At 43.3% G+C, this 13,204-nt stretch overlaps 1 protein-coding gene across 2 annotated transcripts in view; it reads left to right on the plus strand.

Annotated features, from left to right (window-relative positions):
* The window catches only part of LOC116982102 (leucine-rich repeat-containing protein 37A-like), a 120,812-nt gene that overhangs the window by 16,172 nt on the left and 91,436 nt on the right, over positions 1-13,204 (plus strand). For both annotated transcript variants that reach the window (XM_033035420.1, XM_033035418.1), the window contains exons 4-6: positions 5,950-6,021; positions 8,142-8,222; positions 8,421-8,492. In XM_033035420.1, the coding sequence (XP_032891311.1) occupies positions 5,950-6,021; positions 8,142-8,222; positions 8,421-8,492 (225 nt within the window). The remainder of the gene's footprint in view (positions 1-5,949; positions 6,022-8,141; positions 8,223-8,420; positions 8,493-13,204) is intronic.

The following is a 13,204-nucleotide window of genomic DNA, read 5'->3' on the forward strand; positions in this document are numbered from 1 at the left end:
ATGGACAACTGCTAATCATACATGAAGGGTCTTACTGGGAGGATCTTTCTCACCATGAACAAAGCAATGTCTTGGAGCTTGTTTGAAAACATAGCTAATGGGATAAATACTGTTGGCAGGCCCGTACAAAGCTTTTTTTTTAAAAGAGGGGGGGGGGGGGGCCATGACAGGATTATAAAGATTTTATGTGAAATAATGTGCGCACAGCGCACATCACGAGAGTGAAGCTCGAAGTCCCTTGCAGCTGAGGTCCAGGACCCACTTAAGGGCCCTGGAAGCTCTGGGGGTTTAGATGCTCTCTGGTGCATTCTGAGCCTTATTTTAGAGTATTTTTGCACCAAATTTATGACCAATATTTCAGAAATAATTTTGGTTGAGTCAAGAGTAATGAGTGGGTGGAATGAGATGATTGGGGTCATTGTTGTATACATTTTTTTTAATCAAGAATTGAAGTTGTCATTGTTTTAATAATCAAGTTGTACTGTTATAAAATGTTATGTAAAATGTTATAAAGGAGCATGCAAAAACCGCAAATAAAATACTGTAAGTTTTTGCTGTAAAGAAAATCTTTTTTCAGAAAACGTTTTATGTGTTGATTTGATTGCCTGTTACTGTTAGATTGTGTTAGTGTGTGCAGTGCAACTTTATGGTCCTCCTGACATAACAACTTCACATCACATCAATTTCAACATGGAATAGTGATGTGAATACAACATTTGTTCGACTTCACTTTCCATCATGAAAATTGAAGTCAAACTAATTGGTGCATTTACATTACTATGATCACTTTCAAACTAACCTATTTTACTGTCACACTATTATAACAAATTCTAGTTCCATGATGACTCATAAACAAGATCACAAATCACATTTTGATTTTTCAAACACAATGTGATTGTGAATAATTACAGAGCTGCCAAGTTTCACCGAGCATTTCCGTATTTTGATGGCTGAAAATCAGTATTTTGTTGGGGAAATCGGTATTTCTCACATAAATGCAAAGAACGTACTACACAGAAACTGGATTTTTAAAAATCAGTATTTTGCATGCAACCTCATGTATTCTCAAATATCAGTATGGAATACTGAAAATCAGTACTACTGAAAGCCTACCACAGGGCATACCACGAGGACCCATTCTCCTCCACCACCATGGAACTCGGAGAGATCCTGTTGAACACAGTCGGGGAGGACCGAAGGCAAGTCTGGAAGGAGTTGATAGAAAACACCAACATGACCAATAACAGCAGGAAGGCATGGGCCACAATCCGCCGTCTCGGTGAAGACCATACCACACCGCCCACGCTCACAACAGTCACAGCAAACTCAGTTGCAGCACAGCTGGTGGCAAACGGTCGTAGCCAAAACCGGCGCAGACCCACAGGAGAATACCGCCGGACAGCGGTAACAGACTGCCTACAACCAGCCAGCGCTCTCACCAAGCCCTTCGACCTAGAAGAACTCGAAACTGCAATGAAACCTGGGAAAGCAGCAGGAATCGACGATGTACTGACGGAAATGATACAGCACCTTGGACCTAAAGCAAAGACCTGGCTCCTAGCAATGCTGAACTTATGCATGGCACAGAAAACAACCCCACCTGTATGGAGAAAGGCCAAGACTGTCGCAATTCCCAAACCTGGAAAGGACCCATCATCCCCAAAGAGCTACAGACCCATTTCCCTCCTCTGCATCACCTACAAGCTCTACGAGAGGCTACTACTCCAACGCCTTATGCCACATAGACTCCAAGCTTACTAAAGATCAAGCTGGCTTCCGCCCTGGCCGCTCCTGTGCCGGGCAGCTACTGAACCTCACCCAACACATTGAGGACGGTTTTGAGTGCAAACTCATCACCGGAGCAGCTTTCATAGACCTCACCTCTGCCTACGACACTGTCCAGCACCGCACCATGATCAGGAAACTTTTTGACATGACTGGTGACCTCGACCTGTGCCAAGTCATCAAAAGCCTTCTCAACAACAGGCGCTTCTTCGTTCAACTAAACGACAAGAAGAGCAAATGGAAAGCCCAAAAGAATGGCCTACCACAAGGCAGCGTACTGGCCCCCCTCCTCTTCAACATCTACACCAACGACCAACCACTTCCCCCACAATGCCGCCGCTTCATCTATGCTGATGACCTCTGCATCACCACCCAACAGGAGAACTTCCAGAAGATCGAGTCTGTCCTGGAAAGCGCCCTCCAAGAGATGACAACCTACTACAATAACAACCACCTGAAACCCAACCCATCAAAAACCCAACTAAAAATCGAGATGCAGGAAAACAACTGAGCGTCTCATGGGATGGCCACAAACTCTCCAACCACTTCCCCACCCCGTGTACCGCGGAGTCACACTCGACAGGACACTCTCTTTCAAAACCCACCTTCAGAACACCAAAGCCAAGGTCAACACTCGCAACAACATCCTGCGCAAACTGGTAAACTCAAAGTGGGGCGCTGATCCACCAACCATCCGTGCAACTGCCTTAGCCCTGTGCTTCTCCACAGCTGAATACGCGTGCTCAAGCTGGAGCCGCTCCCACCACACCAAACTGGTTGACACAGCCCTCAACGACACCTGCCGCATTATCACGGGATGCATAAAGACAACGCTAGTCCCGTGCCTCTACGCCCTAGCCGGTATTACCCCCCCCCCATATCAGACGATCCATCGTCGCCCAAGACGAGCGGAGAGCACAGGAGATCGATACCAGGCACCCCCTGCACGGACACACAGCACCTCCACCCCGACTGAAATCCAGAGCCAGTTTCTTGCAGACAGTCCCACCTCTCCAGACAACCAAAGAAACAGCAAGGACCAACATCTGGAAAGATGAATGGAACCAGCTCAACACACGAGCCCACGACTGGATGGAGAGAGGAATCACTCCGACTGAATGCCTCGCCAGCGGGTACGACCTTCCATGGCCAACCTGGAAGACCCTCAACAGATTACGAGTGGAGCAGGGGAGGTGCAAAGCACTTATGAAAGCATGGAACTACCAGGCAGAAGACACATGCAGCTGTGGAGCAGTACAGACAATGTCCCACCTACTGGAGTGTGACGACGTCCCCCCAGTGCAGCCCCCAGGACCTGGCTGAACCGACCCGACCAGCTGTGACTTGCGCCAGATACTGGCAGAGCGACATCTGAGATTGCAACGGACTCGAAGAAGACTGAATTGTGAAACCATTTTTGAAATGTGAATTTATAATTCTTGATTTTGATTCAATCATATCCTTATTATAACTATAAAACTCTGAACTTGGATGTCTGTGTGTGTGTTTTCACATCTTCTCGAAAAAACGATGCGCGAGCGGGAACATTTTTACATATTCTGGTAGAGATTTACCCCCTGGAGTCCGAAATTGGCTTACCTGAAAATTTTGTGGTTTATTTCGTGAGTTATTAATAAAAATGTTCACAAATCCGATCAAACTTTGAAATCAAAACGGCTGTTTTTTGCTGATGACGTGACAATGGATCGGCCTGCCTGCCGTCCGCTCGCGCTGAGACTGACGTCACCTTCCCTCCTCCCCCCCCCCCCCCCCAACGTTGTTCAAATGTCACCCTGTCGACTGAAGACCAAAGATCATAGCTGAAGACTGCGTCGGCCCAACCGGCGCTCCTTTGGTCGACATACCCTCTCTCTCCCCCCCTCTCTCTCCCCCCCTCTCTTTACCCCCCTCTCTTTACCCCCTCTCTTTACCCCCCCTCTCTTTACCCCCCTCTCTTTACCCCCTCTCTTTCTTAGTTACTACCTGGTCGAGGGATGCGTTTTTCCTCCAAGCCGCATCTTCGCACCCTCCTTGCGACCTACCATCTGGATTTGCGCGGCCTTTCCTGCCGGAGACCGGCCAGAGCTTCAGCTTCAGCAGCGGCGCAGCACTGAAGTACCATCGCGGAGCAATGCCTTACAGGGGTCGCCGTGTTGGAGCTCCGGAGTGCTGGGACTGCCGACTTCAACATCGTGGAGCTGTGGTCTGCGGAGCTTCCAGCCAGCTGCTGGCTTTAACAACGCAGGGCCCTGGGATCCTTCGCCGAGGATTGCCGTGTGGAGCTCCGCCCAGCTCGGCCTGTGGACTTCGGGAGCCGCGGTCTCTGGTAGGAAGCGGCCGATTCGGAACTCCAAGCCGTTGAGAGTGTTCTTCCGACGACGGAGTTCCATCATCCGGCGAGAGGGCCTGAAACATCGAACTGCCATTGGGCTCAATAGGCCCCAACCACGGGTGAACATAGAGGAAGATGACTGAACTTTTATTGCCTTCCCCCACTGTGGGAAACGTTGATTCCGCTGTGTGGGGATGTTCATGTTAAATTCTATCGTGTGTTGTGTTCTTTTTATTTGTATGGCTGTATGGCAACCCAAATCTCGCTGTACCAATTGGTACAGTGACAATAAATGTAAATTTGAACTTGAATCTTGTCCTGCAAATTCTCAATAATTTGTCTGCATAATGCTGTTCAATTTCACAGATTTTGTTGGCCATTTTTTCAGTGACTACTTGTTACTTTTAACTTGTGACCCCCTCCTTCCTCTTTCTTTCTACATGTTACAGCAGAGAGGGAGAGAGCATCAGAAGTACAGCATAACAACTGATATATAGATGCTGCAAGAACTCTTATGTTGATATGTTGAGAAAGATTACTTAATAGGGACTTTAATAGGGACTATCCCAGCATTTAAGAAACAGTTAGATAGGTACATGGATAGGACATGTTTGGAGGGATAAGGACCAAACGCGGGCAGGTAGGACTAGTTAGCTGTGACATGTTGGCCGGTGTGGGCAAGTCGGGCCGAAGGGCCTGTTTCCACATTGTATCACTCTATGACTCTGGCTATCTCTAGATGATTAAGAAAATACAACATTTGCATTGCCATTGTGTACAATGCCATATATGGTTAGAATTATGAGGTTTGCTAATTACCTTGAGACGAGTATGGAATCTATTTACCAGGTCCTGAGCCAAATCAAATGTTGGTATGACTCAAATGTTGCAATTGCTCTGACTTTGAAAACTGTAACTTTTCAAAGGTTTCAAAGGTCTTTCATTGTCACAGGTACTAATTAAGGTACAGTGATGTGCGAAATAACATAGTCATAAGAAGAAGAAAAAAGCAACAAGACACACAAATACATAAAAGTTATCATTAACATCCACCTCAGCGGATTCCCCACATTCCTCACTGTGATGGAAGGCAAAAAAGTCAGGGCGATCAAAGCTCCCGCAGCCGGCGGACGAAGCTCCCGCATCGGGGCGATCGAACCTCCAGCGTCGGGGAGGTCGAAACTCCCGCTGCTTGGAGTTCCCGATATCGGTCTCTGACTGATATCGGTCATCTGCTCTGTGATGTAAGTCCGTAAGCACCCACGGTTGGAGCTCCGAGGTCGATCCCTGGTAACATCGCTCCGCATTGTCCCGTAGACCTTTGAGAGCTTTCGTGGTGGAGCTCTCAAAATTCGGTCTCCAGCAAAGGCCGCCAACTCCTCGATGTTAGGCCGCAGTGCGGACGGAGATACGATACGGAAAAAAATTGCATCTCCGTCGAGGTAAGAGATTAGAAAAAGTTTCCCCCAAACCCCGCCCCCGCCACCCCCCACATAAAACAAGCGAAAGAACACTAAGAACATACATTTAACACAATCTTCAGTCTGAAGAAGGGTCTCGACCCGAAACGTCACCTATTCCTTCATTGCATAGATACTGCCTCACCCGCTGAGTTTCTCCAGCATTTTTGTCTACCTTACATTTAACACAAACTATTTAAACACAAAGAAGGAAGAGACAGACAGACTGCTGGCGAGAGATCCATTGCTGGTGCCACCCGGTGGTCATAGCACTATTAGTTAGGAGAAAGTATTAACGAATTACATAATGATAATGAACGGAACAGATTTCGAGGGCCAGTAATATTGAAAGGTTTTGTCATTTCAACATAGGAATCTTTCTGGAAATGTCATCACAAAAATTGCTGGGTTTACTTTTCAAGCACTACCGTTCCTGGAGAATCTGTGAGTTATTGATTTTATAAAAACGATTATCATTATTTTCAGAATATTATTTCAAAATCCACTTTGGTGGCAAGAACAAGGAGGCAGATTATTATCTCAATGGTGTCAGATTAGGAAAAAGGGAAGTGCAACGAGACCTGGGTGTCCTTGATATACGAGTCACTGAAAGTAAACATGCAGGTACAGCAGGCTGTGAAGAAAGCGAATGGCATGTCTTCATAACGAGAGGATTTGAGTATAGGAATAAAGAGGTCCTGCAGTTGTACAGGCCCCTGGTGAGACCACATCTGGAGTATTGTGTGCAGTTTTGCTCACCTAATTTAAGGAAGGACAGTCCTTGCTATTGAGGTAGTGCATCGTAAGGTCACGAGGTTAATCCACGGGATGGCGGGACTGTCATATGAGGAAAGATTGGAAAGACTGGGCTTGTATTCACTGGAATTTAGAAGGATGAGAGGAGATCTTATAAAAACATATAAAATTATAAAAGGACTGGACAAGCTAGATGCAGGAAAAAAAGTTCCCAATGATGGGGGAGTCTAGAACCAGGGGCCATAGTCTGAGAATAAAGGGGAGGCCATTTAAAACTGAGATGAGAAAAAACCTTTTCACCCAGAGAGTTGTGAATTTGTTGAATTCTACAGAAGGCAGTAGAGGCCAATTAAATGGATGAATTTAAAAGAGAGTTAGATAGGGCTCTTAAAGATACCAGAATCAGGGGATATGGGGAGAAGGCAGGAACGGGGGGCTGTGGATGATCAGCCATGATCACACTGATTGGCGGTGCTGGATCAAAGGGTTGAATAGCCTACTCTGTGTTTCACACTGTGTTTTTGATTTTCTGTTTTTGGATTGAATTCTGTTTTTAATTTGTGTCTCTGTGATGTCTTTTTTACCTGTTCTATTCCGATTATATGTTTTTATTCCGATTACTATGTAAGGTGTCCTTGAGATGTCTGAAAGGCGCCCATTAAATAAAATGTATTATTATTATTATTACTCCTGCATCTATTGTCTATTGTCTAAAACACCTCTCCTGTGCCTCATGGGAATGACCTAATTTCAATTCACGGTGCTTCCTCCTCACAAAGATTTCCTTTTATTTCCCCTTGTTTTCTGTCCAGGGTTGCTTAAGTTTAGGTGATCACCAATGGATAATGTCAGTGACATGTCCGCACACACAGCAAACGAGGTTGGAATCAATTTGAGGACTAGGACTTGTAAAAATATGATAAGTACACTACAGATGATAAAAGATGTCCCAGTGCTCTTTGCTGTATTCAGACTCACCCAATATCAGGCAGCCAGAAAACTGCGGATCCGTCAACAATGAGTGTAGCATTCCCATTCCTCTTCATTCCACACAAAATAATGCAAAATAACTTTTCAGAACCTCTTTGGTGCTATCATCGTAAAAAACAATTATCATGTGTAAGGTAGATTTTTCAATTAGCTTTATACTGAAATAGCAACTTGAGTACTATATATTGTCGGACCTCAACATATAATTGATTCTCTTGCCTGAAAAAGACAGAAACCGTGATCAACATAAAACAAAGTGCTGGAAGAAGTCAGTATTCGTAGAGGGTCCTGACCTGAAATGCATCCATCTGTCTAAACAAGGGTCCCATCTCAAAATGTCGCTAGTACGTTGCCGTCTCAGATGCTACCGTTCCTCCAGCACTCTGTTTTTTGTTCAAAATTCCAGTGTCCCCAGTTTCTTGCATCTGTAGGATCCTTGGTGATCCACCTGCGAAAGAGATGACACAGCACTGATGTTAATAGTAGTTAAATCTACTAACTTTATTATCCCACTTACATAATGTTAATTGTCAGAAATGTAAAATAGTTATTTACTCATAGATTCACAGAACTAAGTTGAGACTGCACATTAATTTAATGTTAAAACCTAACAATTAAAAAAACACGGAACCTTTCAGAAAATTAATTTACATTGATTGTATTTGAAGACCATGTGAATGGATAGCTTGCTTATTTTTGGTAATTTAAGGTGTACTTTCCTCATAAAAAATAGAAGAACTAAGCAACTTATATCATTAAGTTATTTTGAATACCCCATGAATTAAGCTTGATTTTTTTCTTTGCTGTTCGTTGTACAGCGATCTTTCTGGCAATAAGGTTGCAAAGCTACTTGATGGAACATTCAAATCGTGGCATGGATTACGTTTCTTTAGACAATTGTAAGTGTAAAATTAAATATTCCAAGTATTTCTTCAACAGTAAGATATGCGTACCGAATACAGTATTCAGTATTTAACATGTACAATGTTTCCATGAGTGGCAAGTAATCTAAATACTAGATCCTTACTATATTATCTAAAACCTTTTCTGTGTTTGAATTATTTGGAACTTTATCTTGCATTTTCTTTGTTTTCCAGGAACTTGAATGCTAACCCATTAGAAGTAATAGAGAATGATGCATTTGATAAATTACCTTCAATGCAGTACCTGTGAGTATTCAAATATGAAATTGCAAGAATGTGAGTAACGACAACCACCTCTGTAGCTTCAGTGGAAGGGTTTTTCTGGAAAGTGTAATTCATTCATTTCACTTAATTCCATGTTTATATTGAAATTACTATAGGCAGGTTTGCAAAGTCCTGTCAAAAAGAATAGGTTGCAGATTACAAATCCCATGCATTAAATGCATATTCTTTGAAGCAGGCTTAATTTCTGAGGAAATTTGTATTACTTCTTGCCATGAAGTTTGTGACTGGTATTCGCTACCCAGAAAGCTGTGGAGGTAGAATCATTGAATATATTCATGGTGGAGGTTGACAGATATTTAAGATGCGAGAGAGAGTGGGAAAGTGGGTTTGAAGTGAAGATTGGGTTTGTCGACATAGTAGATGATGACCAACCCAAAGTAGCAGAGCAGGCTCCAGGGTCTAATTCCTCTGTTTTCTTCATGTTCTTATGTTCAGATTCCTATTTGATAGTACACAACACATAAAATGTCTCAGTTCCTTGCAGTCTGAGCAATCAATATAGTTGATATGTGAAAACTAAGAGATTAGTTAAAACAAATGTAGGTCCCTTGCAGTCAGAAACAGGTGAGTTGATCATGGGGAACAAGGATATGGCGGACCAATTGAATAACTACTTTGGTTCCGTCTTCACTAAGGAAGACATAAATAATCTGCCGGAAATAGTCAAAGGAGTTGGAGGAATTGAGTGAAATCCAGGTTAGCCGGGAAGTGGTGTTGGGTAAATTGAATGGATTAAAGGCCGATAAATCCCCAGGGCCAGATAGGCTGCATCCCAGAGTACTTAAGGAAGTAGCTCCAGAAATAGTGGATGCATTAGTAATAATCTTTCAAAACTCTTTAGATTCTGGAGTAGTTCCTGAGGATTGGCGGGTAGCAAACATAACCCCACTTTTTAAGAAGGGAGGGAGAGAGAAAACGGGGAATTACAGACCAGTTAGTCTAACATCGGTAGTGGGGAAACTACTAGAGTCAGTTATTAAAGATGGGATAGCAGCACATTTGGAAAGTGGTGAAATCATTGGACAAAGTCAGCATGGATTTACAAAAGGTAAATCATGTCTGACGAATCTTATAGAATTTTTCGAGGTTGTAACTAGTAGCGTGGATAGGGGAGAACCAGTGGATGTGGTGTATCTGGACTTCCAGAAGGCTTTCGACAAGGTCCCACATAAGAGATTAGTATACAAACTTAAAGCACACGGCATTGGGGGTTCAGTATTGATGTGGATAGAGAACTGGCTGGCAAACAGGAAGCAAAGAGTAGGAGTAAACGGGTCCTTTTCACAATGGCAGGCAGTGACTAGTGGGGTACCGCAAGGCTCAGTGCTGCGACCCCAGCTATTTACAATATATATTAATGATCTGGATGAGGGAATTGAAGGCAATATCTCCAAGTTTGCGGATGACACTAAGCTGGGGGGCAGTGTTAGCTGTGAGGAGGATGCTAGGAGACTGCAAGGTGACTTGGATAGGCTGGGTGAGTGGGCAAATGTTTGGCAGATGCAGTATAATGTGGATAAATGTGAGGTTATCCATTTTGGTGGCAAAAACAGGAAAGCAGACTATTATCTAAATGGTGGCCGACTAGGAAAAGGGGAGATGCAGCGAGACCTGGGTGTCATGGTACACCAGTCATTGAAAGTAGGCATGCAGGTGCAGCAGGCAGTGAAGAAAGCGAATGGTATGTTAGCTTTCATAGCAAAAGGATTTGAGTATAGGAGCAGAGAGGTTCTACTGCAGTTGTACAGGGTCTTGGTGAGACCACACCTGGAGTATTGCGTACAGTTTTGGTCTCCAAATCTGAGGAAGGACATTATTGCCCTAGAGGGAGTGCAGAGAAGGTTCACCAGACTGATTCCTGGGATGTCAGGACTGTCTTATGAAGAAAGACTGGATAGACTTGGTTTATACTCTCTAGAATTTAGGAGATTGAGAGGGGATCTTATAGAAACTTATAAAATTCTTAAGGGGTTGGACAGGCTAGATGCAGGAAGATTGCTCCCGATGTTGGGGAAGTCCAGGACAAGGGGTCACACCTTAAGGATAAGGGGGAAATCCTTTAAAACCGAGATGAGAAGAACTTTTTTCACACAGAGAGTGGTGAATCTCTGGAACTCTCTGCCACAGAGGGTAGTCGAGGCCAGTTCATTGGCTATATTTAAGAGGGAGTTAGATGTGGCCCTTGTGGCTAAGGGGATCAGAGGGTATGGAGAGAAGGCAGGTATGGGATACTGAGTTGGATGATCAGCCATGATCATATTGAATGGCGGTGCAGGCTCGAAGGGCCGAATGGCCTACTCCTGCACCTAATTTCTATGTTTCTATGTTACACTACATACTTTGGTTGCAGGATTAGAGGAAAGTATTCTGCAGGCTAATGAAACATTTAAGCACTTGTAAAAGCTTGAAAAACATATTATACTCTTGGTAGGAAAGTGATTAACAAAGTTGGAGGTGTCTGGTATATTCTTCTGGGATAATGTATATACTAAAATCAAATATTAAAACTGTTTTATTGTTGGTTTGGTTGGAATAAAGTAATCGGAGGAAAAATGGCACCTATCCTGTATTGTGGTATTACTTTAGAAATCATATGATTGCTCAATGAAGCTGTGACGCTATAACTCTGTTTGATATATATATATATATCCAGTAATCTGTTGTTTAAGGGAATAAAATATGAAAGCAGTTAGCATGATAATTGTTATAAAACACTGCTGTGATAAAGGATGTGGCCTAACCATATAATAACATATAACCATATAACAATTACAGCACGGAAACAGGCCATCTCGACCCCTCTAGTCCGTGCCGAACACATAATCTCCCCTAGTCCCATATACCTGCGCTCAGACCATAACCCTCCATTCCTTTCCCATCCATATAACTATCCAATTTATTTTTAAATGATAAAAACGAACCTGCCTCCACCACCTTCACTGGAAGCTCATTCCACACAGCTACCACTCTCTGAGTAAAGAAGTTCCCCCTCATGTTACCCCTAAACTTCAGTCCCTTAATTCTCAAGTCATGTCCCCTTGTTTGAATCTTCCCTACTCTCAGTGGGAAAAGCTTTTCCACGTCAACTCTGTCTATCCCTCTCATCATTTTAAAAACCTCTATCAAGTCCCCCCTTAACCTTCTGCGCTCCAAAGAATAAAGCCCTAACTTGTTCAACCTTTCTCTGTAACTTAGTTGCTGAAACCCAGGCAACATTCTAGTAAATCTCCTCTGTACTCTCTCTATTTTGTTGACATCCTTCCTATAATTAGGCGACCAAAATTGTACACCATACTCCAGAATTGGCCTCACCAATGCCTTGTACAATTTTAACATTACATCCCAACTTCTATACTCAATGCTCTGATTTATAAAGGCCAGCACACCAAAAGCTTTCTTTACCACCCTATCTACATGAGATTCCACTTTCATGGAACTGTGCACAGTTATTCCCAGATCCCTCTGTTCACCTACATTCTTCAATTCCCTACCATTTACCATGTACGTCCTATTTTGATTTGTCCTGCCAAGATGTAGCACCTCACACTTATCAGCATTAAACTCCATCTGCCATCTTTCAGCCCACTCTTCCAACTGGCATAAATCTCTCTGTAGACTTTGAAACTCTTCTTCATTACCCGCAACCCCACCTATCTTAGTATCATCTGCATACTTACTAATCCAATTTACCACACCATCGTCCAGATCATTGATGTACATGACAAACAACAGTGGACCCAACACAGATCCCTGTGGCACCCCACTCGTCACTGGCCTCCAACCTGACAAACAACCATCCACCATTACTCTCTGGCATCTCCCATTCAGCCACTGTTGAATCCATCTTGCTACTCCACCATTAATACCCAACCATTGAACCTTCTTAACCAACCTTCCATGAGGAACCTTGTCAAAGGCCTTACTGAAGTCCATATACACAACATCCACTGCTTTACCCTCATCAATTTCCCGAGTAACATCTTCAAAAAATTCAAGAAGATTAGTTAAACATGACCTTCCAGGCACAAATCCATGTTGACTGTTCCTAATCAGACCCTGTTTATCCAGATGCTTATATATATTATCTCTAACAAATTGGGACATTCACATTCCACCTGGGCTTGTTCTTTCTTTCTGACATTACAATCTCCAAATTCCTCTAAATCTGAGTTTCATTGTTTAAGCGAACAATTGTTAGCATTACAGTACACGAACAATTTTCAAGCTGGATTGCCACCTTTGTTCTTTCCAATCATGTACTTTACCAGTCTTGCCATCTTCCTGAGTTGTTTTGGGAATGACCATGTAAATCTGTTCTTATTGGAACATGTCCTTGCTCCTGGAAGATGCAGGTTTATTTACAACATAGCATTGATTCATTGCAGCAGTCTGTATTTGACCATCTTCGCACCTATTTCCACATTTAGCCAGGCAGCTGACAAGGTTTGTGGATGGGATGCAATCAAATGGGTTGCTTTGCCCTGGATGGCATTGCACTCTTAGCGTTGTTGTAACTGCACTCACCAAGGCAAGAGGAGAGTATTCTACCCCTGATTTGTCTTGAAGATAATGGAAAGTGTTTGTGGTTTCACAATGTGAATCACTCATCAAACACTCATAACAGTTCACCTACTTTTAGAAACATAGAAACATAGAAAATATGTGCAGGAGTA

Source organism: Amblyraja radiata, chromosome 16 (assembly GCF_010909765.2).
Source record: "Amblyraja radiata isolate CabotCenter1 chromosome 16, sAmbRad1.1.pri, whole genome shotgun sequence".
NCBI classification, from domain to species: Eukaryota; Metazoa; Chordata; class Chondrichthyes; order Rajiformes; family Rajidae; genus Amblyraja; species Amblyraja radiata.